We start from the raw sequence: 27,502 nt of genomic DNA on the forward strand, positions 1-27,502 counted from the left end.
GTACGCAGTTCTTTCTCGCTTTCTCGATGGCTTTGTAGAATGGTCAGAACGCTCACCTTCCATACGAAGGCCTCAAGAGGACACCCGACCTTCGGGGCACTTAATGACCTCTGGAAGTGCACGCGAGAATCCTTTTCGACTACAAGCGTCAATAGTGAGAGCCAAGGACTTGACGCATAAAGCACAGCTTAACTCATTTTCTTTGAAGCGCCAGGGAAGCGAGCGGGTTAAAGTTCCAGAACGCCAGAGCTGCAAGGCAGCGTCGCCGCGTCTGCTGCCGCTCGTGGCCTGCGCTTGCTTTTCTTGTTGGCTCGCTTTCTAGCGGCACGCAGCAGATATAAACTGCGGACATAACTCGTCCGGGGTCTACGCGTGAGCGACGCGAGCTGTTTCTTGCGCCGCCGCCACTTGCTGCTGCTGCTGAGTCTGCCTGCCGGCCCACGTGACGATGAGGAGAGGAACTCCGCTGGAACCCTGTCTCGGTCCAGGTGGCGTAATCTTTCAGATGAGCGCACACCGCGCGCGCGGGCTGCGCTGACACTTCTATGGAGAGCGAGAGAGAAAGGAGGGAGTGTGTGCGTGGACTCGCAGGGCGACGCAGCTGTGGATCACAACCGGAGCAAAGAATTTCGTTCCGTCTTTTGTAATTTTTTTGCTTCTTTCCTCGCCTCTCTTCGCGCACCCTCTGGCAAACTAAATGGAGCTTTATTAGACGTATTGTCAGCGGGAACCAGGAACGCCGCCGAGCTTGTTCGAATAAACCACACGCAGAATGCATTCCGTGCGCCTATTGACCAGAGCCTTCCTGCGTGCCCGAACGCGGCAGGTGTGCGCGACGTTTCTCTCCAAGTGTTTAAAGGAATTTGTTGCGTGCGTAGAGAATATGTAGTATACGCGCTGCACCCCGAACTTGACTCCCTCCGTTTGTCCTTTGGTGACCTTACCACGAATGCTACTAGTGCATTTAATTATCAGGCATGACGCAACGCGCTGTTTCCTTTGAAACAACCGTGATGGACTGGATGGACGGACATTATCCGCCTAGTCAGCCGGCCCACTACCCGCATCAACTTGCTGTCAAAGATTCTGGCCACCCCAGGAGCGGGGCTATCTGCCGAGGAAAGGCGTTAGGCAAGCGACACAACGAAGACAGCGGAGACCGCAAAGCAGACGTCAACGCAGGTTGGCTGCAAAGGCCGGGTCGACTCTGCGTGCCCGCTGGCGCGCGGCTCCGCAGACACAGAGGAGCGGACATGTGTCGCCATGAGATGCTTCGCGGATGTCGGGACCCCATAGCGTGCAGTATCCAGCCTGTTGCACTGGTCGCCGCTCCTGACACTGGGTTGTCCCCTACGCCGATGTCTGACGCCTTCCTTTGAGCGCAGTGCGTATTCGGGTCACGCTCTTATGCAGGTACACTGCAGCGGCGCAAGTGCGACGCAAAGGGACGCGTGTGTTCGCCAGAGGCTGCGGCGAGCGTAGAGGCGCAAGTGGAGGAAAAGTGTGAGTCAGCACGTGCCTATGCAGAGCGGGGACTGGACTTCAACGGCATGTTCGTTTTGAAAGTGAGAGGCGCTTGAGGGAGTCTCGAGGACCCCTACTGAGACTGAAGTTTCACTGTATACCGACAGAGCATCGCGTACTGAAGACAAACACGTTAAATTTGCTGAAAACTGAGCTTTCTTAAGCTAGAAAAAGTGACAAAAAAAATGAAATGCAGTTGGCGCTAACCACCGGCTGTTTTCGCAAGAACACTGCGGTGCCTCAAGACATATATTTTTTTGGGTGCGGATCCGTGAGGCTAAGTTGCATCGCACTCACCTTCAAGCAGAGATCATAGCGTCATTTTGGGTCTTCTCGTCACGAGTTTAAACCAAAAAGGGGGGGGGGGGGGGGGGGGGTTAAATTAGATTTTGCTGCCGGACAAACATCAACATAGACAGAAAGAACCACAAAGTCAATTTTTGCCGAGAACGAAAATTGAATAAGTTGGTTGCTGGGTGAGATTTTAATATACGCGCCATTTCAAGAATTCAGCAGAAACAAGGCCGATAATTGCTCCGTTCCTTTCAATAACGAGGGCAGTGCCTGGTGGCTAAAACATCGATCGCCGTTTCTCGTTAAATACTTCTGCAAGGAGCCAACGAATGACGAAGAGTAGGGGGCAGGGACTAAAGGCGTAAAAGTGAAACCATCCTTTTGATAAGCATTTACGTCGCTTATTAGCCATCCATCCACCAGTTCTACGCCGCTTGCAAGAGAAAAAGAACAAACTAGGATGGAAAAACTTTCAAGCCGCCATTTCCCACGCTCGTTAACGACAGCGAGTACACGACAGGTCGTAATTTATCCCTGCACTTTGCGAACACTGTGGCGAGCCCCGATATTCCTAGCCTTGCTGGTTGCTTTGCGTTTGCTGACCAGATTGAGGCAACATTTAAGAGGTAAGACAATTTTTTAATTATTTTTTTTTTATTTATACATACTGCAGCCCCGCAGGGGCTATTGCAGGAGTAGGGATATGGCATACGCGGTATGCAGTTGCGTATATATGTTGATTCATGCATGCACACATACATAAAAGTACATTCAAGATACAATATACATCTACAAAGCATTGGTGTGTTACTAACATTCAATGGCAGTCAAAAATTGCAGAAATGCAAGGGAACGAATTTCGCCGGGCAGGGAGTTCCAGCTTTCGATAGTACGTGGAAAAAAAGCTGCATTCATACGTATGAGTGCGTGCGTAAAGTGGTGGAATATAAAGCTATCATGGCGCCTAGTTAATGATGGAGTAGAAAAATTAACACGCATGCTCATTACCATGAGGCGCGGCAAGTTAATGCAGATATGCAAATGGCCAAGACAACTAGCGCGAAAAGACGAGGACGAACACAGAAGCTAGCTCTGTCCTGTTAGCTTCTGTGTACGTCCTTGCCTTTTCGGGCTTCCCTCTCTAGTCTTGCCCCTGATGCCTGAAGGGATGAGTATGTGGCGTAAACCTTTAACCAGGATTGGGACCTCAATAAAGTTTACTCTTTCTAACCTTCTAACCCCAAAAGGGGTAAGAGTGCATTTTGTGTTCCGGACACAATGCATCAACGCATGAAAGGCGGCACAAGAGCGAGCTAACCTCTTTATTTAACCGTAAGTATGTATGGGGCCAACCGTATATCAGCAATAGTGAGCTTCAGAACCGTTTGCTCCGGTTCACTGCCTGCTCTTGGTTCCATCCTCAGTACTTTCCCAAGAAACCTGAATACGTCGAAGCAGTGTAGAAAACATTTTACCGTCCCCAAGTAACGTATGTAGCTAACACTGCACGGGCTGCGTATAAAAGTTATAGGAATTGTACGTGTCGTTCTCCAAAGTTGACAGATCGCTAAACCAAGCCGCCCGCCAGTTGCAAACAATGCTACCAAATCTGCTCCTTTCAGCATTCGTGTTCTGAGGAAAGGAAAGATGCAGCAACTTCTCACTTCTCGGCGGATACCCGACAGGCGCAGTGGGGGAAAAGGCAAAGGCGAGGTTGAAAGGCGACGTACTGGAGGGCTCCGGAATACTTTCGACCAACTGGGGGATCTTTAACGTGCGCTAGAATCCCACAGCACGCGGGCGCCTTTTGCGTTTCCCAGCAATCGCAACGCGGTCGCATCGGCCGGGATTGAACCCGCGCCCTCGGACTCAGCAGCCGCGCGCTCTAACCGGCGTGTGGTACACGTTTGACGCTCAAAACTAAGAGAACGGATATGCGTTGAGGACAGGGCGCTTGGCCAACAGAGGCGTCACGGCAGAGACGAAGCCGTCAAGCCGGATTGCGTCGTCGTCTTCGTCGTCGCAAAGACAACGACAGCCAGACATCTGTCGCGCGTCTAATGCTCGGACTTCTTGCCCCCATGACCGTCTACCGCCCTCAGCCACCTCTTTCAAATATCTGTTTCGCCTACTGCAGGGGGCGCTCGGCGACATGCCCGCTGCTCACGTTGCCAGGCGTGCTCAGGAGCGCCGTCGGTGGAGCACGAAGCGACAGGCCTTCCGGAGAGATGTCTCAACAAAGCCCGGAGGCCCGGGGATCGTGGTGCCTCGTGCGGCTGCCGGATGTGAACTGAGAAGCGAGCCTCGGCTGTCACGAAGCCGCCTCGAGAGACGAACGGTGGCCGAGCCGCTGACGCGCCCGCGCGCCCTCCCGGCTTTGAAAGTGCGTGCTGAGTTTGCAGTGCGCAACAGTAGGGGACTTGCACTGGACGTTTTCATGCCCATTTCACAGCCGCAACACGCAGCTTAGCGGAGGAAGAAGCTTTGATCAAGACGTCCACCGCTTTCACGGCGCCACCTGCCCCTTCCCGAGCGCATGTATGGCCACACGTAGCGAGTGGCAGGCACACCACAAAAAGGAATGCGATCAGTAATGGGCGCATCTTTCGTTGCTCAGAATGCGACCTCGCTTTTGTTGCGACCGAAAAGACCACCGGCGGTAGTTCCTCGCTGTGCAATGGGAGAATCTCAGCGCTGCCCAGGCAGCGTGCACAATCTCCTCACAGATGTGTGTGTGTGTCATTGCCAGCATTAAAAAATGCTGGCACGCCATGTCGTAACAGAAAACTCCCCCATTCTCCCACTGTACACTCAGGATGTCATACTTGTAGGCCTGAACCATAAGCGCCTCTCTAGACAGGTTCAGGTTGTGGGGTTATCAATAACATATGTGTGTCAGGTTGTACTTCGCCCACATAACGCAGGTACGGGCCAGAGCAAGCTGAGGCCACAGCCAGCGTTCACCACGCGCCTGCGATCTCACTCCCAAGGAAGTAAGGCGAGTTGTCTGAGAGCACATGTGTTTGTTAAGTAGTAGGTTGCACAACAAAACACTGTACTAATTCCCAGACCAGTACAACCCATAGTCCAGCCGCATCACTCGAAAGCGGGCCCGCGTAACCGCGCATCGGCCATCTGTTGCCAAAGCTCTTATACATCAGTCGCTATTCTGCAAGTTGCAACTGAGTAGCGACAGGTTGAAAGATGTAATGCGCATATTGTAACTTTGCTCTGCCTTGTACCCTAACCGCATAACGGGAACTTGATCGTTCGACTGGGGAGTTCGATAATTCATGATAATGCTGCCTATGCTGTCGGCGCAGGCTGTGCCGCCACTGTCTGGTTTCAGCTCGAAAATACAAGAGTTGCACGAGTTCAAACAGAAATGTTTGCGGGGAATGGGCGAATTGACATGAAATTAACAAAGTGGCGAACAAATTTCGATTCTCTGATGAGAATCTCAGAAAACCGAACCTGCATTTCCGACTGCGGCCTACTATGCTTCATTACAAACTTGCCCTTTTTTTTATGTTCGTAAGCTTTTCCCCGCTCTAGGTTTTTTCTTTTTTTTCTTTATTCCAGCGCACGAAGTCGCCTATAAGCTTGGTTTTCCATATCACTCTTTTTCTCTCGCCACGTTGGCTGCATACGGGATGCACGAAAGCTTTTTTCGTCTAAAAGAGGCCAGTGAAAGGACTAAGAAAAGCGTAGATCAGAGAACGAAAGCGTTCAATTGAAAGCTCACAAAACCACGTTAACATATAGCCGAATATGTAGCCTTGTAAACGCCTATCGCGCTGAAATAACTAAGAATGAGGGCGAGCCTAGATGCAAAACCCCGTTATTGCTGCTCTACACATGTGGGCTTCTTTCAGCCTGGGCAGCGTGTACTACAAATCAGAAAAAAAAGATATGTATTGCTAGTTGTATTTACAGTTTACGCCATACGACGAACCCCTCGTGCCTTCATAATTTTCGGCTGCTGACTCGTAACATCCATTCGTAATACAGCTTGATTTGCGCAGCTATCGAACGATAGCTGTCACGACCAATTAAATGCCGCGTTCTGTCGCCAGATGTTATCGAATGCGTTAGGTATAAGTTCACTTGTGGCGACTTCCACAGCCAATTCGGTGAATTAGGAGCAAACAAAAGCAGAACAGCACGCAAATAATATGCCTTCTGATGGTATATCTGCTGGCCCACAGTAAATCTTCAGTAACATACGTTGTTGAGCTAGTTGGTGCATTGTATCAAGAAAAAAAAATGGCCAAAAAGACGCATACAGGAAAACTGAGAAGAAGATAGGAAAGAGGCTGTGATAAGGAGAGCCTCTTTCCTACCTTCTCCTCAGTTTTCCTGCGCGCGTCTTTTTGTCTTGAAAAATTTAGCGCGACACACAAGGACCGAAAGAGTAGACGACACGAGCGCTCGTGTCGTCTACTCTTTCGGTCCTTGTGTGTCGCGCTAAATTTTTCAAGATGTATGTTAACCAACTCGCCCAGTCTGCAGTATCGTCTTTTTGTCTCGTTTATTTGCTTAATATCTTAATCTTTCCTTGAATTTCTATAGGGGTCGCCCCTGTGCCCTACGCGCAGTTCTCCGAAAATTGCCACCATACCCTGCTCTGGCTGCAGATCGCGGGGCTTTTATGCGAAGACCCGAGAACGGTGCCTCATGGAAGCAGACGGCGACCGAGCGACATCCGCATAGGCAGCCATGAACACGGTGGAGCCCCACACCCGCGTGATGCCGGGAGTAATAAGGGTGCAATAACACGGCATTCACAAATAACGCTCTCAATTCAATTCAATCTGAAAGCAGCGACAGCAGCGGGGACGCTTGTGGGCATCGTTGAACCGTCCGTTGCGTATAGTATCTCTTGCTCTTCTCCGACCGAAATCCATGAAAAAATGAGAGAGAGAGAGAGAGAGAGAGAGAGAGAGAGAGAGAGAGAGAGAGAGAGAGAGAGAGAGAGAGATAGTTCTGTTCGCCGACGAAGGCGCGTTCAATGCGGCGGCGGCCATTGGTGTCACCCACTTCTGCTTATCGCCGCCGCAACAGACCGCACACGGCAGGCATCGCAGCCACGTTTCGGCAGCTCCGGGAAGGAGAAGGGCAGAGAAGCCCGCAGCCGCCATCCTCCGTCCCCGCGGTATCGAAGAACGCAGGCGCAGGTTCTCATGGCGTCCGACACGATAATCGGCGTCCTTGCATGCCGCTCGTCTGTCCTTCGTATAGAGCAGCAATGCAGAATACCAAATGCGCGCCTAGAGCAGGTAAACAAGGAAGAAATACCTAAACGCTAAAGCTTATAAACCAATAAAGCCACCGCACCCACCGCAGTGGCTCACTGTCAATGGAACAGGGTTAACACGGCTGCTTGGCGAAGCCGAGGGATGAAATCCTGGCCGAGGAAGCCACGTTTCTATGCAAGTGAAATGCAAAACATCCGGTGCACTTGGCTAACTCAGTGCAAGCTTAAGGGCCGATAATGATATATACTATATATACGTCCTATATACTTGGTGTTTCCCACACTACAGCTTCGGGATGTCAAATTCTGCATACCATACCGTACCGTACCTTACCATATGCCATGCCATGCCATGCCAAGCCATGCCAAGCCATGCCATGCCATGCCATGCCATGCCATGCCAAGCCATGCCATGCCATGCCATGCCATGCCATGCCATATCATATCATATCATATCATATCATATCATATCATATCATATCATACCACACCATACCATACCATACCGTACATTACCATACCTGACCATACCATACCATATCAACGATAGAAACCATACATGGCCTTGCTCTCAAAACCCTCACAACTGACAAACAAGACTTCAGTGGCAGCGCTGACTTCCAACTGTTGGAACTGTTGTTTCAACAGTTGGAAGTGAGCGCTATTTACTCTTGTGTCCTATCCCGTCCCTTCTTTCTACATGCGCTGCCACTGAAGCCATGTTTAACCAAATAGCCCAACAAGCATCAGTCTTGGATTATGATAAACAAGGACAGCTTGAGTTGATATTTCTAGTGTTATCGAAAGCCATTGCCCGCGTGTCATACACCAAATTATTGACAAATAGCTACCTCGGCAACTGCAACGTCACCAAATGGTTGAAAGCGTAACTTTCAGGCTGTCAACAGTTTGTATATTATGAAAATCATTCTTTAAATCTAGTCGATGCACTCTGGAGTTCCGCAAGGCACAGTTTTCGCACCGATCCTTTACTTACGCACTTGCATCCTTGATAACCGGTATGAGAACTCGCAAATGAAAATTAAGCTTGAGAAATGTCTAATCATCACAACAATCATTAATCAAAACCCACTTATATTCCCATACTCAAGACATAACAATAAATAAAACGAACGATTGCAAGTACATAGGAGTCATAATTCCACAAGTTCTAAAAAGGGATAAGCATGTGTTTTTTGTTAAAGGCAAGGCTCTCTCTGCTCTCTATTCGATAAAGCGGGTGAACAGAGCTGCTTCACTATATGCAAAACTACTAGCATATATTTTACTGATTCGCCCTATACAAGAATTCGGCACCATACCCAGTTCCCATGTACAAAACATTATACAGAAAAAGGTACAGAGTGTCCAACGCAAAGCAATGAGATTTATTTACAATCAATACAGACGTGACGATTCTTTACTCGAACTTATGCATCGTGCTGGTCTTTCAGCAATAAGTGCTTGGACCAAGTTCTTGTGCCTCAAGTTTGTCTTCTTCCTTGTAAGTGGTCGCCTCAAAGTGGACGCAGCACCTGTGTTGCGCTATGTAAGTGCCCGTTAAAGAACCGCACCTGGTCGAAATTTCCTCCACTACGGCGCCCCTTGTAGCGTGAGTCGCTTTGGAACGTTAAAACCCCCATAAATCTATTCAAAATGGAGGCAAATCAATTTTTGTCTTTATCAACTACACGCAGCACAAGGGACAAATATCCTAAACATCTAAATGAATAGGTATAGGGAAGAAGTGACCGCTGCTACGGATCATGAGAGGGAAATAACTAGACGAATAAGAACGGGGGTGAAACGCATATGGCAGGTTCTCTCAGATCATGAATGGCAATTTACCAGTAACCCTCAAGAGAAAAGTATACAACAGCTGTATCTTACCGGTACTCATCTATGGGGCAGAAATGAGGAGGCTAACGAAGAGGGCTCAACTTGAGATAAGGACAATGCAGCGAGATTTGGAAAGAAAAATGATAGATGTAACGTTAAGAGACCGAAAGCGGGCAGAGTGGGTAAGGGAACAAACGCGGGTTAATGACATCCTAGTCGAAATCAAGAGAAAGAAGTGGGCTTGGGCAGGGCATGCAATGCGAAGGCAGGATAACCGCTGGTCCTTAAGGGTAAAGGAGTGGATTTCAAGAGAAGGCAAGCGTAGCAGGGGGCGGCAGAAAGTTAGGTGGGCGGATGAGATTAAGAAGTTTGCGGGGATTCGGTGGCCGCAGCTGGCAAAGGAGAGGGTTAATTGGAGAGACATGGGAGAGGCCTTTGCACTGCAGTGGGTACTGTATAGTCAGGCTGATGATGACGATGAGTTTTAATACTGACTCTTTAAGGCATTCGCTTTTAGTGCGAAAGCTCTACTACTCGAGGTACAAGTTTCGCGTGGCTTTTCGCGTTTGTTCATGAAGCCCGAACAACGTCAAACCAAATACCCCCCCCCCCCAAGACTAACAATGAATGACTATATGTCTTGCTGCGCAAAGCCAGGATATGCCTGTATAGTATGGTCATAGCTAATGACCAGCAACCACGTGGCCTATGACCAGTTGTAACTTGACCTTTGGCCTTGGCAATTAGAGCTGAGATTCGCATCGCCTGATGTGACGTGAAGCAATGACGTCACATCAGGGGATGAGAATCTTAGCTCTAAATGTCAAGGTCAAAGGTCAAGTTACAACTGGTCATCGGCAACGCGGTCATTAGGCAGTGACGTAGCAATGACGCCAAACCATTCTTCGCTATAAATACCATCGGCATTGCATTCGCTCGTCAGCTAGATTCAGCTGGGTTGAACGCCAGACAATTTTTCTTTCCCCAAGCAGTTAGAGGATGGAATGCCCTGCCTGATCATGTTAACACCACTTCGCTTTCTTCCTTTCTTTGTCAGTTGTGCAGTATTGTTTACGACTCTTATTGACGTTTTATGTTCGCACAGTTGAGTTGTTCGTGAATTGCTCGAACTTATTTTTTTAAGATTGTGCTTCTCTTCGTTTTCCTCATTTTGTACGCTTACTTCTTTGAAACCACTGTTTGACGTTTTGATTTTTTTCCTGTTTTCAATATTCTGATCTAGTGCCTTTTGTGCGATACTATGTCCCAAACGTGCCACAGCCCCAACTAAGGCTAGCAGTATCTCATAAATAAAAAGTAAATAAATACCATGTCATCCCATACCATACCATACCATACCATACCATACCATACCATACCATACCATACCATACCATACCATACCATGTCATCCCATACCATACCATACCATACCATACCATATCACACCACACCATACCTTAATATGCATCAATCAATAAAGATCAATCAATCAATCAGTCAATCATTCAATCAATCGATTTATTTCGCATAAAAAATGCTAAAGAAAAAGCTGCTTTGTTGGGCTTGACTAAGCTTCTGTCACTCATCGCCCATCAGCAGAGACGAACGATGTATTTACATGTAAAATACACAGGGAAAAAAGAAAACATACATCATCAGAAAATAATGCGCTAGGAAAATAAACATGGCATATTACATCAGTACAGTGTGTAATGATGGCAGTATACGACCTTTATATGAACAGTTCTTGTCTTTTTCTTTGTTGTGTTGTCGCCGTCGCGCCGCAGTTTTTTCAGTCATGAACCAACTCGCCCCACAGGCCGTCACTCTAAAGTTCGGTAATACGTTTATTGGATAGCTGTTCGATATCAATTTTTGGTGCAACCCAGTAATGCGTTGGTAACGTATGTTGAGTCATCATTTTACCGTAATTAGTTCATGATGATGGGACCAGCCAAGGTGACTGATTACGAAAGCAGTACTTAGTTACTCAAAGGTTTTTTTTTTAGTTGCGCTAAATCTGAAAATAAATCTAAAGTACGTTTAATGGCCCTTTTGTACGTGCAAGGTAATTTATGCACGTACACATATTGCTCCTTAACGATTCGATGTGTATGAAAAAGTACTGCTGCGTGTTCCGAGAATGACATTTTCAACTGCGCGGAGGGCTCTTTTCTGGAGAACAGAAATTTTCTGCAGATTCGTTGCAGTTGTGTTGCCCCATGCTAAAACACACTAACACAGGTGGTAATGGAAAAGGGCATAATAAATCCCGCGTTTCATTCCAGTTGGAAGGAAGTGGCGGCACCCGTTTATCATTCCCAGAGCCCTGCTTAATTATGGTGAAAGGTAGCTGACGTAATCATTCCGTGACATATGCTCCGAAAAGATCGCCCCAAGTGATTTCACACGTTTTTCCATACCTACTAATGAGCCACGTTTGTTCCCTCACCCACTCCGCCCACGTCCGATCTCTTAACGTTATAACTATACCTTTTATTTCCATAGCCCGCTGCATTGTCCTTAACTTAAGCTGAACCCTCTTTGTTAGCCTCCACGTTTCTGCCCCATAGGTGACTACCGGTAAGATACAGCTGTTGTAGACTTTTCTCTTGAGGGATAATGGCAAACTACCATTCCTCCTAGCCCTACAGGAGGAATGTAGGACTACAGGAAGATGTCTAAATGACATCCTAGTCTAAATCAAGAGGAAGAAATGGGCTTGGGCAGGGCACGTAATGCGAAGGAAAGATAACCGGTAACGGAGTGGATTCCAAGAGAAGGAAAACGTAGCAGGGGACGGTAGAAATTTATTTGGGCGGATGGCATTAAGAAGTTTGCGGGGATACGGTGACCGCAACTGGCCAAGGACAGGGCTAATTGGAGAGACATGGGAAAGGCATTTGCCCTGCAGTGTGAGTAGTCAGGCTGATGTTGATGACCATATAAGGTCCCAAACCGACGGTCTTCGGGACATCAATTGATGAGCCGCGGGCACGAAACAGCCCGCATTCCGTTTTCGATTCATTCAGAATCAGCAAACTGTTTTACACCAATCTTGCAGTTTACAAAAAAAATCCCGTGCTTTTGTTTCAATTTCTGCCATGTACTTCCCAGAGGGTAAAAAGAAACGGTGCAGTCGTCCACGTAAATGACGAACTCGCAGCCGTCGTCTAGTTTTACAATATCCTTTATATAGTACAGAAACAAAATAGGCTCAAGGATACTTCCTTGCGGGACCCCTGATTCTATACGTCTGAGCCGCGATTTGTGATTACTTATGTCAGTGAATTGCAACTGGCCTTCAAGGTAACAGTGCATCAGTTTTCGAGAAATTCCTCTAAACCCATATCTTTCAAGTTTGTCTAGTAAAATTTTATGATTCACGCGATCGAAGGCCTTACGGCAGCACATCACACTACACCACATCACACCTTACCATATCGTACCGTGCCACACCGTTACCGATGGTCAAGTGCAGGGGGAAAATGGGCATATAATTTGCTCCCCGAATTTTACCCAAACAGGAGAGGCAACCAACCTGCGACCTTCGTTTTTATGTACTGCACATCGGGCTAGTGTTTTCGCTTCCAGTTACGTTTGCCGAAACTCAACTGGCTTCCGCTCGCAGAAGCAGAATTCGACCCCACACTGCAGCGCTCGTGTCGTCCTTCCTTCGTTTTGTGTCTTTTCTTCTGCGCTGTTGTATAATGGACTGCTGTCCCGTTTGGAGGAAAAAGTTGTAGTGAGCCAGAAACAGCTCCCGAACGGTTTTTCTGACCTGAGCGGTTGTTCGCGTCAAAACCCAATAATCTCTGGTTTGGCGCGCAGGAATACAGTGACACTTTGGCGCATTCCCTATATGTGATTTCGTTTATATCTGACGCGGAGAAATCTACACAGAGCAGTCACGCTGTATCAGAAGTAACAGGAACAAACTGAGCGCAGATTCGAGCCGGCAAACATTGTTCCGGAGTGGACAGCAATCCAATGTCGCGGACTGCGGGCCGAACCACGAAATCGAATGTGCCGCTATTTCCACGCCTCGAGACTAAAAAACTGTGGTGATGAGCGCAAAGCCCTCGGAACTAATTGCGCACTCTATCGTGGCACGGGGGGGAGGGGGGTGGGGGGGGGGGGGGAAGAGAAATCGAAGTCAGGTGGGAAGAGAAATCATTTAACCTTTTCACACGGCAAAAATAGCAACACCTCATCAGCAAGCCATCTATCGCACTAAAACAAGAAGACTTAAGATATTTGTACAGGATGTGATGATGACTTCAATGCTTTTCGCCTGTTCTTTTTTTTTTCAATTAATTGATGTTTTTTGGTTTTCTCCTTGAACTCATTACCTCTTGCTTTCTGAGCGCATATAAATTTTAGTCATGTAAAAAAAATCACCACTTCCGAAACAGAGCTCGTCTAGTCTATTTATTATCTTCTGATGTCCCTGTACCTTTTGAGCTGAGCTTGCATACAAAATCATTCCGTCCAAAATGTTTTCCGTCACTGTGAGGAGGGAGACGTTTTTTGGATAAAAAGTCGTCTACTATCCCTGGGCCCCAAGTTACTTCGAGACCTCCGATTAGGTCTTTCGCACAACTCGGAACAGCTAGACAGAACAACGCAAATGTCCACTGTTTCGAGATCGCGAAGCACCGATTTCACGAAGTTTAGAGGCGTCAAAAAATTTCTGATGATGTCTTTTGAATGTGGGTACGCTGCTTAGCATAATGTGAAGGCAAACGATTTTTTTCTTTGACTGCTTCAAAATTTTGGCATTAAAGGGCTAAGGAAGGGATAAATGGAAGAGGTATGGAATCATATCGTGTGCTATCTGAGGTTTAACGCCCCGAAGCTGCACATGGCACTATGAGAGACTTCGCTGTGGGGACCACCTGGAGTTTCTTCATGTACAGTATGCACGAGCCTGAAAGCCGCCGCGGGCGGGATTCGACCCTGCGACCTTGGGCTCGCCACAGCCACGGTGCCCCCGCCGCGGGTCGAGGGAGAAGGATGGAGGCTCAAAGTGACGGCAGAAGTGATCCCTGACGCGCATTTGAAGCGCGTTGATTGAAACCGGCACTGCATTTTCAACGAAAAATAAATAAGAAGGAATGAATCTACGCGAGAGAAGACCCAGATCGAATACTGAGTAAGCCTATGGCCGCGCCGCACGGACCACCGCCGTCCGTAATTGTTTCCCGGAGCATTCGACCAAGGCGTGGGTGCACCGTGGTGGTCGCGCAGATTTCTTCCGCCCCGACACGCGGCCGTTTCCTTCGTCTCCATCTGCTTGCTTAGCGCTGATCTCTTCCTGTCACGATATCAGCGGCATTCATTCAACGTCCGCTCTTTTTGTTCTCGCACCGCCGCCCCGGCATTGTACGTAGCTCTGCGGAGACGTAGCGCGTGCACACACACACGCCAGCTTCCGCTTAGTTGCCATTTGTTTTTGTTTGCTTTTTTTTGCGCTGCCTTTTCCTTATGCCGAGTCTTCCGGCTATCGACTGTATGCGCGCTGCTCTCGTAGGCGTGCGGCAAGGAACGCCCGGTAATAGATTAGAGCGCTTCCTACTACACTCGAAGGCACTCGGTGGGATGGTGTTGATAGCACTGTGAACGCACAATGCTGTCCGATAACGGCGTTGAGGTTCTACTCCGGCCGAGTAACACGTCGTCAAAATGTGGATCGTGCTGGTCAGCTCGAATGCATGCGCAGTAAGCAGTGTTTCGCTTGTCCTGAGAAGAGTTGGTGGTCTTCCCTTTGAGTCCAATGTTGGCCTTGAGCTCGACAGCATTTATCTAGCTTTCGAGGCGACACTGCGGTCAGTCGCACGACACTCATACCACGACCATACTCTACCATGCGTATGGCTTAACTTCCGTCTTGAGTGAGAAAGATATCTCTGCGTTGTTCCTCAGCCTTCACTTAAGTTTACCCTGCGCGCTTGTAACTCTATTCACTTCAATATTTTTCACTGATCACGAGTTTTTGGATTTCAAACAGCCGAATGTGACCGGCTTCCGCGAATAAGCTCGACGCAGCCGCGCCTTATAGAAAACGCCGTTTCAGGGCATCATTTGTGAACGAAACTTTCGTCGCATTTAAACTCAAACTGCGTCTCGCTTTAGTGCGATTTCGGGCACGATCTGAAGCTCGAACCGAGGAAAGGGGAGCAGTCCAGGCGTGACCCTAAACCGCGCGCTTGCAACGCCTGCTCCATTTCTCCGGACCACGTGCAATTCAAATCAACGCGGGGTTAGGCAAACAAACCGAAAAGGCTCGAGCACGAATACGCAGTCACGCACTTATGCACACAGCTGCGTGCAGAAACAAACCCGGGCACGGTCCACACATACAAACACATAAGTGCGCATGAGCGTATGTGTTTAAGTGCACTAAGAGACAGGCACGAATGCACTGCCTCACGCTGCAAACGCCGTCCGCCATATGAACGAGCGCAGAGTAGGCGTAGCTGTTACAAAAGCAGAAGCGTGGCTCAGCTAAAGGCGAAAGCGCCGCGCGCACGAGAGCGTGGACGCACACGGTCGTGCACAGATATACCACAGTTAGCCGCCCGCGATTCGCTCGCGCCGGGCGGAGACGAATTCTCTCTCGAAGCCCATCCGTGCCGCGGTATCCGAGAGGAAATGGAGAAAAGCACCCGCCCGTGCTGCCGCCGTGGCGTTACGCTCGCTTTCTCAATCTTAAAAGACGACGACAGAAGGCTGCGCAGCGACGCGGGAAGTGCCTCTATAGATCGGGATTGGGATTTGCGATGGCAAGTCCCATACACTCCTGTTTTCGGAGGTCATCACTTCGATTGACCGTGCCGATCTTAAGCACAGAGTGCAAGAATTAAGACGAAGTGCGGTGCAGAGCGCGTGGCTGACAGAGCGAGCGCATGGCTATACTAGTAAAAACATAACATGACCGAGAAAAAAAAAAAAGAAACAACGGGAAATACCCAAAGCCTCCAACACGGTGTAAGAACAATTTCCCCCCTCCTAAAAACAACTTTCGCGTCCCGGTTGCGTTCAGGTGTAGTGACCGATTCTTGTCCGTGAACAAAGAGTGGGCTGCAGTTCTGCCATTTATAGACGTACATTGGTGGCGCGCATGTACGGGGTGTCCACTGACGGTAGAGTATACGGCTCCATATTTGACAGCCTTGTGTCCCGGCTCCTAGCTAGACCTAACTTCACACCAGTTTCGCACATGTATTACGTCTGTCATTCTCTGCGCTGCACTGGTGAGGGGAAATCACTCATTTAATTCAGAATACAGACTAATAAAGTCTAAACTTCACGTGTCTGAGCCCCCAGAAAGTGTACTCAATGGTGACAGTACGCTGAAACGGTAACTGACACCAAACCGTGGCAGCCAACGTGAGGGAAAATTGTAGAAAACAAAGAAGAAACGCCTCGCTGGCCGCTTAAGGGACGCTGAGAAAAACTCTATCTTGTTTTGTTAGCAAAAGCCGATAGTACAGAATTTCCTGGCTTTATTGTCGCTTGTCTGGCGACGTAAGGTGCATTTATTGCTAAGAGATTTGGTTTAGAAGTTGAAAAACTTTTTCCCGTCGCTCTGTACTCAGCATACCAAATGTTCGGCCTGCTTACTACTCGGGTTTAGCCTTTGCCCAAAGTTTAGAGCCCAAGGGGTTTTACTCTGGGTCACTCTGTGTGGCTCGCCATGCATCCCCAGCGCCCCAAATCCCTGGAAGGTGAAAGGAACTTTCATCCTCACCCCTTCGAAAGTTACGGCTTCCGGGGCCACTACAAGAATCCATGTATATGACTTAGAAGCAAACTCCTCGGACTAAAGTCTTTACTTTTGTTAAAGGCTGTATATTCGTAGAAAGATGGACGTAGCGTCCGTTCATGAACATGTACAGTCAGTGCCAAATGAAACGCGAACGGGACAATGAAAATGGAGACAGCAAAGCGAAAATATTTTAGCTGAAGGGGAATGCACTTGCTTTTCACTTGGATGGCGCGAACACCGTTGAGTACAAATGTAAATGAGCCCAGCCTGTATTTTTTCTGCAGTATCTGATATTTTTGTGCACACGTGATAGCTATCCTGTTCACGTTTCAGTTGGCGCTGAGAATACACTGCAAAGACAATACGCTGCAACCGTAAAAGTGCTCACCGCAACTCCTCTGCCGGAGGTGGAAAAGCGCCAGCCGCTTTCGAGCGCCGGTCTCCTGGCCTGGAAGAGAAGCAGGGAAAATATCAGCGCAATTCATCGCAAATGACTCCCTCTGCGCGGAACACAGCCCCGAATCTGAGAAACATAAACACTGAGGATTTTCTTCATTAACCTATTTCAAAGTTAAGCGTCACGCTCTCGATACTTAAGCTTGACCTGCGTTTTGATCGGATACGTCGAAGCTCCAATCTTTTCTATGGCGGCAGAAGGGCAAACAAAATAGATAGCACATCATGCCCCACAACTGCAATGACACAAAACCGAAGGTGCCATTATTACCTGCGTTACTGGGTGGACCCCTTCTTATGCAGCTCACAGGGCGAGATCTTTGCTTCTTGACAGTTCCTACCGCTTTTCACGCTGCGTCTTTACAAATCGGCGACGAATTATGTCCTACATCTGATGTGAAAGACAATGGATCTGAAGGATAAACACATAAACAGCGGCGCATGCGCACGAAAGTTTGCTTCAGGCAAGCACTACGTGCAAAGTACCAGAAAACACTCGAAATACAGATGGTTTGGTTTGGTTTGGTTTATGGGGTTTAACGTCCCAAAGCGACTAAGGCTATCAGAGACGCCGTAGTGGAGGGCTCCGGAAATTTCGACCACCTGGGGTTCTTTTACGTGCACTGACATCGCACAGTACACGGGCCTCTAGAATTTCTCCTCCAAAAAAGAAATTCAACCGCCGCGGCCTGGATCGAACCCGCGTCTTTCGGGTCAGCAGCCGAGCACCATAACCACTCAGCCACCGCGGCGGCCGAAATACAGATGGAGCAAACTTCTTTCACCTTTCGCAACTAACATGGGTTCAGCTAGAATACAGTGTTAGATATCACTTCAACGAACGCCGTCTGAATAAACCTTGCACACAAAGGAGCAATTACGAAATTCCTCCGACGAAATGCCATTGTGTCATATGCAGTGGGTTTCAGTTGAACGAAGCTCAGTACAGTGCAACCTTCAGTGTAGCGAACAGCTTGTAAAGCCCTATAGCCTATAAAGTGCCGCTTCTGGATCATAATGCCTAATTTCGGCAGACATACAACAATTTTCTAGTACGAAACTGCGTGCGGCCATTGCGGTTCTCTTACATACCCACCAGTTATCGAACAATACAGGTACCAGGGGAACACTTCTCCGTCACACAAATCCCTCAACAGAGCAGACGTCGCAGCCTACCGCCAGCTTCCGACACGCTTTGCCAAACCTCTATCGCAAACACCTCCTTTTCCCCAACCGATATCTTGATGTTGCCCAACATGCAGCAACCCTAGACCCACCCTCTTCCACTCCGTGTAGAAATGCCCAAGCCCACCCAGGCACCAGCCACCCATGACCAACCCCATTTTCTCCTCTCGGGAGGCCGCTCTGGCTAGTTCAGACCCACGAGAGCAGCAACAGTTGATTGAGCAGGTGCGCCGGATACCAACAGCCGATGAAGTCCTGGACTAAGGGCACTGCCCGAAGAGCATGGCGACCATCTACCCAACTATCTAAAAAATTTGCTGAATAAAAGTTTTTCCTCCTTCTCCTTTGCTCCACTACCTTTGTCACCCGGTATAAGAGAGTTACTGCGACTTTTCTTTTCTCATAGCTAATTATATTTATTTGCAGCGCAGTGAACTTATGCAGTGCAGCGAACCACGCGGCTTCTGCAGAAGTCATCCTCTGCAGCGAGCTAGCTTCAGTTCCCCAAAATTAACAACAAACAAAATAACCTTTCCGTCTGCACAGACGAGTTCCCACCGAACGTTTGAAAATATCTGCGCGCACACAAGTTAAGAGATGAAAGGGGACGCAAGAAGGCGCAAATCTTTAGACAGACGAGCCCAAGGGAAGACCCAAGGGCGCAATGTGCGTTCGAAGCTCATCAGGCTTCCCGCATTATTAATCAACTTGCCAAGTTGAGCGACCGCCTTCACTTTTATTGAACACGCCATTTATCTTCTTTGTTTTGACACCATCATTATTACGAGCTGCTCTGCAATGTACGAGTTTATTACATTGGTTGCTAGAATGAAAACTAACGACAACACGACCCGACGCTCCAAGCGTTGAACTGCTACTGCCACAAAATACGATTAGTGGCAAGACCGGTAAGCCCCTAATCCTATCCCTATACTGTTCACCAAGGATTTGTGACACTTTTTGTTGTTCTCATAAAGCCGGGAACTCGGCAGAGCGCACGTGCGTAGGTGCGCGCGGTTGGAAACCTTCTGCGTTCTGTCGCGTTCTGCGTACTTTGTCGCCACTGCTATTATTCATTAAGCTGTTCGGAAGTTCTTCAGTCGGCGCGTAAACTAAAGTTCTAGCTTCGCGCATTAACGCCGCCCCTTTGTTGTGTCTACTCGCTAAAGTGACACTAGGCAGAAAACGCATAAAAGAAAAAAAAAACGCCGAGCCGGCCCCATTGTATATACAACCGCGGCATGGGGCTTCATCCAAAGCTGCCGGACTTAAGAGATTATTCTTTAATTTTTGTGTGCGTGTGTTTTAGGCAAAGATTGAACGAAAAGCGGAGGAGCAACATAAACCTTGAACGCTGCTGTTCACTTCTCACTACTCAGCACAGTGTAGCACTGGCGTGGATATATCTCAAAATACCCCTCTTGAGTTAAATAAAAGAGAAAGTTGTGATATATTTAAGCTCAGAGGCTTCATGCCCGACTTGCGTAATACCGCGCATCCTGCGTGTGGAAGCGCAAGAAGCCGTACTGTGGTTGTACTGCTGAAGCTGCAGCAGTCACGAAATGCTCAGATAGCGACCGCCGGCTCGCTAGCGGCTAACAACCACATAAAAAGAAAAAAAAAGTCATTTTGTACAAAACGAAGCGAAATGAATCCAAAGTCAGAGCAGATCCAGGGCTCCCGCGAAAAAAAGAATGGCAGGGTTGTAATACTCGTAGAAGTGCGAATAGAAGAGCGGATAGAAGTGCGAAAGCATGTCCTGGTTGGCTCACGGTTTTGCATTGATGGCTCGCCGGCAAGACTGGCGACGATAATAGAACCTGGTTAAGTTCTGGTCAAGGTTAAGCTTATCTATAGTCTGTTCGCACCGCAGATGGAAGTTGGTGAAGACAACGATGTGGAATGCATAGCGCGACAGTGTGTTGCAGTTTAACACGAGCCGTGATCGGCTGCGGCGATAGCATTGCGCTCTCGTGCAGTGGCCAGCGAAGCTGATCTGTTCGAGCCGCCGCGGGTTCCAGTACAAGTCGCGTTTAGCTCCCGTTGAGGGCAGTGTGGTGACGTCACGCCGAGACCGAGAGCCAACATCCGGGCACTGAATTCCACTCATCCGGGCACTGAAACGAGAGCATCCGAGCACCGTACGAGATTTAACAAGACACCTTAAGAGAGAGGGCCGCTTAGAGCAAGAGGGGAGCTCCAGGGCGAGAAGGGCTTTGGGCGGGAAAACTGCTTCCGCGCCGTCCCAAAGGATGGCGCCGCGGTCCCACACTCACGCATGTAAAAGACCAGCCGCTGGGCCTTCAGCTCATGACGTTTCTCCCTTTGGCAGGCAGATGCATACACGCTCGCGGAGTATTCGAACGCGCTGCATATACATTCTTGTCACGCCTGCGTCTCGTCGTGACCGCGTACGCTTCTGCATCATCCTGCATTTCAATGCCGCCACCGTCGCAGCTGCTTAAGCTGAGCAATGGAGCCTGACAAAAACCGGATACAGCTGACGAGGCAGGGCGACACTCACAGGAAACGATTGCGTCCACATGTACCAGTGCACAGAATGTGTGGTGTGGTGTGTTGAACACTGGACCCATTTCAAGATTTTGACTAGTACCATCCACAACCAATGTGTTATGCCCGTGAACATTTCATGCTTACTCTACTCTCGGTTACGGGAGAGGCAGAGATTTTTTATTTTATTTATTTATTAATTCAAGGTCAAGGTCAAGGCTTCAGCGATGTCCCGGCTTTTGCAGATGTGATCGTGAAGTAGATCTTTTGCTTTGAAACAAAACATTCCGTTTGCAGCCCGCCACTTTTGCCAGCGCTGTGGCCGTCACCGACCTGCACGTTCGCTACCTTCGGGACACATATCCTGTGTTTCGCTGCAAGTTTTGCCAGAGTGAAGCCTACACCAAGGCGTCTGCAGCGCGTAAGGAAAAAATATTTCAGCGCCAAGACGTACTACACACCAGAAAGAAGACAACATGGGCGCTCGTGTTTTCTTTCTTGTGTGTAGTACGTCGTGGAGCTAAAATCCTTTTATTATGTCTGACAACCAACTAGCAAAGCAGATTGCTTTGGTTTATTGGGGTTTAACGTCCCAAAGCAGCTCAGGCTATGAGGGACGCCGTAGTGAAGGGCTCCGGAAATTTCGACCACCTGGGGTTCTTTAACGTGCATTGACATTGCACAGTACACGGGCCTCTAGAATTTCGCCTTCATTGAAATTCGGCCGCCGCGGCCGGGATCGAACCCGCGTCTTTCGGGTCAGCCGAGCGCCGTAGCCACTCAGCCACCGCGGCGGGGCTAGCTCAGCAGATAACCACTTTAAAGTTTGTAGCCCGCAGTTTGGGAATCTAGAGAAAACAAGGTTTAGGCATACAACTCTGTCCTGGAGGGTCAGCACCAAACCAAATGAACTGGTGATAAATGCGCATAGAGTTGGTCGCAAAGACAGACTAGCGATATTTTGCAACAATGTAAAATTAATACAAAAAAATGCTTAAAAAGTGTGCGCATTCAACAAGCATTGAAGTTTAATATGAGGGCAAACTTGAGTAAAAGGCGCTTATTTTATGTCAATCGAGAGCGAAAAATTCTTGCGCATACGAGAGGAAATTTCGTCCTCTGTAGGCAACGAGGGATGCGGCTAGTTTAACCCCGCTACATTGTAATACATTTTGCATCAAACACATCTTGGCAAGCGTGCCCACAGCAATCCTACGCTGCAAAATTCGTTCTGAGAGGGGGGGGGGGGGGGGGGGGGGGAGGAAAGAGAGAAGAAGACGAAGAGCTTATTTACGAGAAGAAGACGGGGAGGTCTGTTTAAGATGTCGTAAGCTGACCCGCTTTGCGGAGGAAGGCTAGGATTGCGTAAAAATCATAAGCGACAAAACGCCGCGACCTCCTGGCAGCAGCGGCGATCAAAACAAAACAACCAGGAAGCGAGTGGCCACTGTTGGCAACGAACTCGCGCGAGACAAAAAGCGTGCGTCGTAATTAAAGAGCGGGAAGCGACCCACGGAGCCGTTTACACGCCACCCACCTGGATCAGCGGGGCAGAGCGCTTTTTGAGCCGACACGCGGTCCCCTCTCACGTTTTAGGCGCTAGCGGGATACGACGGCTGGGCAGCCGACGCCACGGCCGTTCTACTCGCATCCTTTAAAGGAACTCGCAGCGAGGGGAATTAACGAATGCATTCAGGAAGAATTATACGCGGACGTGGCGCAATAAGCGCCTCTCGCGGGGCTTAGAGACAAAAGAAGAGTGGAGTTATAGCCAGGTCTCGCCAAGGTTGCCTCGCGAGGGACGCCATCATTAGAGGGTCGACACCACGTGAACATCAACAGCGCGGCAGTGTAATTGCTGGCAAAGATAAACACGCGTCGGCGTAACCGCGTCAAGCGTGAGTGGCTCTCCGTAGAACTTAGCGCGCGAGTAGAAAAAAAGGCGTTTTGTTCTACGCGCCGGAGCGAAGAAACGCGCGAGACAAACAAAGAGAATGAGGCCAGCCTAGGTCTGCGGCGGCTACCATTGCACGACGTGCGACTTGTCCTGCTTCAAGTGCGACGCAGTCGGCTTGACAGCATGGTCTGCACTGTACGCTCACAATCTGGGACTTTGTGACGGACGCCGCACGAAGAATACACGTCCACGAACTGTTTGTTCATGAACGCCTGTTTCGCGTTGAAGTCGTGCCATTTGTAAGACAAAGGAAGAGCTGTATTGCCTAGTAGTGCTGCCTAGACAGCGGTCATCCCAGGCCATTTGCCTGAGCCGTCGTCGTGTTTTCCAGGCTTTTTGGCCACAGAATGATTCAGAGGACCCAACCACTCAGAAGGAACTGGAAATGCATCAAGAAACGAAAATAAAAACAAAGAACGGTAGCTTGCATCCTATAAATGACAGCTGATCATAAAAGGCAGTCAGTTATGAAAGTCAGTCGCACTTTTGCTTTCCGTGTCGAGTTTATGCTAGGTTTCGTCGAACTCTTTTCGACTCATACTGCTGCCTCGCCCACACAGTCATTAAAGCGTCTCTGTAACTTTGACGGCAATGTTTTCTTCTGAAGCATACGCTACGAGATTTCCAACCCTGTAATACCGACTACTGTAGCAATACATGGTATGTCAATGCCGTTATTGGCGGTTCCCTAAGTCGGTACCAGTCTCTACGGCATGCGATCGGCTTTCGCAACCACCACCACCCGAGTAAGCATAGCCATAGACGCCCGCTTTACGCGCTAGCTAGCGGTAAATACTGGTATTAGCAAAACAAACGACTAGGTACCACCTTAGCGCAAGCTTCTAAGAGGGAACTCAAAACTATGGGATACAAGAGCCCTTCGAGTATTCAAGAAGCGGCCAGGGACTTCGGAAAAGAATATTCAGTGTACTGAGGGAGTTAGCTATGATTCAGGGCAGTTAACGATTGAAAATTGCAACTTGGCCAGCATGAATAGCATATCATAATGCATTAAACCAGACCCCGCAGACAAGAGGCCTTTTGGTTAATCCAGATGGTGATCTCTACGCGTAATCACAAGTGACAGCAAATTAATTTTCATCTGGCAAAGAAACATTGCGGGCTATGTCCGGTTGATGTTCGACCACTTAGGACCCTGTAACAAGCACAGATATCTAAGTACTCGAGTATTTTCCCCATTTCCATCGAAATGATAAAAAAGATGCCCAGGCTTAGCTTGGTTAAGCCAAGAATGCGTTGCATATTGAGCGGTCTTTTTGCGCGAGGTATTGCTTGGCGGCACTCGATCTTCTCAGCAGCTTTTCCTCCGTGACGTATGGATGGATGGATGGATGGATGAGAACGCCCCCTTTGAAACGGGGCGGTGGCAACCGCCACCATGCTCAGCCGTCTTTTTTTTTTCTTTTTTTCCCACGTGGTTTGATGACGTCACGTCACCACGTGACGTCACCAAACCACGTGACGTCATGTCACGTGGTTTGGTGGCTGCCCGGCCGCGCCCAAGGGCTGAAGAGTGATTGCAATATGCTACGCATAAAAAAAAAAACAAAGCAACACCCACGCAGTACCGGGTAATCCGCAGTTCAAGGGCGGTGCCTTTGTCTTGCAGCGGAATTGGCTGGTAATGATGATGATTATTGAGAAGACGGCGACAACTATGATTATGATGACGATGGCCGACATCACCATCACTTCATACAATGTCCACAAAAGGTAATCTGCTCTAAGCACACCATCAACTGTTTCAGCAGGAGAAACCACTGTATATGCTGCCAGAAAACTGCCTTGGAATGAACGCACTAACCACCGGAATAAGAATTACGCAGCAACAAGCTGATGTTGATAATCATATCATAGCAGAGGAAAGCAGAGCATGACCCTAATGGGCGCATAGACACTCAGCAGCAAAGGCAAAGGCTTTAAATAAGTGGAGACTTTGGTTTTCTTCCCGCGAGAAGAGTGATGCGCAGTTTTGACTGAAAGTCCTCAGCGCGTGAGCACGAGAGAGCTTCTCAGCATTGTGTCGAGATCCTGCTATCAGACAGCTTTAAGAGGTTATTATGTTCATCCGCCACAGTAAACCGAACGGCCCCTTGCTGCCATGCAATCTCACTCCCAACAGTACAGCGGAGAGCTGGGCAAGTCAGTTTCCTTCCTGCCTTTCCTCTCATTCCTCCTCCTCCTGGACAAGTCAGTCAGTGTTTATCTTGCTGCTGATGAATTGTTACTCGCAAGTGATACGAGGTGCGGGCTCGTTGCATGATGGTGATCGAGCAGCCAGCCGTACGCTGGTTGTTGTTTTGGTTTTCTAGACGCCGGCGCGGAATTCATTCACCGTCTTTTTCGTCGGACCGTCCGCTGTAGACCTCCAAAATTGTAAATTTATGGTTTAACGCACTGAAGCAACCATAGGCTGCGAGAGACGCCGTTGTGGAGGCTCGGTTTCATTTTGACCGTATGGGGTTCTTTAACGCGCTCTGACATCGCAGAGCACACGGACGTTTTTGTACTTTGCACCCATCGAAATACGGCCGCCAAGGCCGGGATCGAACCCGCGACCTCAGGAACAGCATTTGAACGCCAAAGTCACTAAGCCACCGCGACACAGCCACAAACCAAAGCAGGTCGCGGCACAGAAGGAAGTCTTCGCAGTGTCCTCACACTCTGTGGTCGTTTATTTCCTACACCGTGTCATTGCGAGCGGTGACGAGTATCCTACGACAAGTTCCGCTTGTACGCGTCCGGATGCACACGAGTACGCTCAATCAAAAGCGCCTACACAGGGTGTCTCCCGAAGCGCAATTCAACCCTCGGAGTGAGGAAGGAATATTCGTGCCTATGTTGAAAATGGCAACGCTCCGAGTACGCTACACAGCAAGCTCGTCTGTGGGGCGCAATGCCGGGGCGCCAAATACGAGACCCAACACCTTCGGGAGGGCACCTCTCCGAGAGTCATCAGCGCGCTGCAATAGCGTCGCGCTAAAAGTAGGCCATTAAGCCCATTGGGCGTTTGATGAAGACATCTCGGAGCAAGAGGGACCTCGCGCTCCACGATGCGAGGACTCCGCGCGCGCTCTTTCGCGTCCGGCACCGTCTTGAGCGTTGTCGGAGCAAGAGATGAGAGCCATACGACGGCGTCCTTAATTCTTGCACAAGGTTCACGAGGCCAACTGACCTCGCCGCTTATACGCAGGCCCGCGCACAGCACACACAGACTAACACAACGCACCGGTGAGCCCGCATCTTCTTCTGCCCGGTCGTTTTTGCCTGGCCGCGCTCTCGGTGTCGTTGCCGTCTGCGAGCGAAGGCCGAGAAACAATGAACGGTGGACGAGAATTACACGCTTCCCGTTCGTGTGCTGCGAGCGCGCTCACCGGTGCCTCCTCGTCCTAAGTGGCACCCTCAAGACCAATTACGCGCGCCCCAGTCCCCGCCGTGCTTTATTTATACGTACGGCTCGCGTTCTGCCCGAGTCCACAGATGAGATGACGCTGCTGCAGCACGATGACGCTCTGCGTGCGCGCCCGCAACGTGGCCGGCGCCTCTTCCTGGTGCCCTTGCTCCGCCGTCGCTGCACAGTGGGCTGCTATTCGGCAAACTCGCGCGCATCACGGCGGCGGCGGGACGCGATGTCGTACGCTGGCATTTTGCGGTCGTCGCGGAGCACCGCCGCGGCAGTTTTCGCCTCGGCCGCTATACTTTGTTCCCGGCTCCTGACAGGCCCTCGTTTTCTTGGCAGCGCACACGTGAGCGTGCTATATTTAAGCCCGATAGAGCTATGGGCAAGGAGTGATCCCTGCGCCTGCACGTGGCGGCAAGCGCGAGCGTATACTGCGCGTGTGCGCAACAATCGGTTACAATCCGCACAGAACGTCATTTGATTCGTGTGTGCCAACAATGCATTGGATTTTGTATTGTGTGCAGAGGATCAAAGCACGCCCCACTCGCTAGAGACTAGGCGGACGCATTGATAATACATAGCCCTACTTTAAACGCATTGGTTATTACCAGGTGACAACACACGTGGCGACGCACATACAGTACTGGAAGGCACGAATTACTATGATCATGTCGATCACCATTCAAGACTGGTAAGTCATGCTGCTTGTCCACGTGTACGGCGACTGTCCTCGTGGAGCCGTTCGGTGCCACTGTAGGCGGTTCGACGTCGAGCAAGCGTCTTCAAGATCTGAAAGGCTACGCAGGTCTGGCGTCCAAACAGAGAAGCATTCGACTGGCCAGCAACCCTATCTTCACGTGGCAGCACGTGAAGGTAAAAATGCCGCCGAACGTGCAGCTTACGGCCGAAGAAGAAAAGCCGGTTAACGCCGGCTAAACACGCACGTCACCCCATCGAGGCCCATTGAAAGAAACGGCCGGGAGCATCAATGACCCGTCGTGTGAATGCGTATACCAAGCCGGTCCAGCGTGGACCACACATTTTTGATGAACTGGCAGCGATAAATTTGCGCGAAGGTGGGGTTGCAGCAGAGTGGCCAGAACGAGAACAGGGCAAGGGAAAAGAAGGAACGTTAATCAGGCCCCCGACGGCTGCCCAACACATGAGCAGGGCGACGAAGGAGAACAATGCAGAAAAGTCCATGACGAGAACTTCTGCTCTTCAAATGACCTGCGGAGTTTTGCAATGGCGCAAAAAACATTCCACGCGGAATGCGTTAACTGC

The 27,502-nt window shown here is 49.4% G+C and overlaps 1 protein-coding gene across 1 annotated transcript in view; it reads right to left on the minus strand.

Annotated features, from left to right (window-relative positions):
* Nucleotides 1-27,502, minus strand: part of LOC149365066 (uncharacterized) — a 618,748-nt gene that overhangs the window by 545,109 nt on the left and 46,137 nt on the right. Inside the window, exon 2 of the mRNA XM_089568779.1 lies at nucleotides 17,077-17,136. Within this exon, the coding sequence (XP_089424905.1) occupies nucleotides 17,077-17,136 (60 nt within the window). The remainder of the gene's footprint in view (nucleotides 1-17,076; nucleotides 17,137-27,502) is intronic.

Source organism: Amblyomma mixtum, chromosome 2 (assembly GCF_055824585.1).
Source record: "Amblyomma mixtum isolate Tamu chromosome 2, ASM5582458v1, whole genome shotgun sequence".
Taxonomy (NCBI): Eukaryota; Metazoa; Arthropoda; class Arachnida; order Ixodida; family Ixodidae; genus Amblyomma; species Amblyomma mixtum.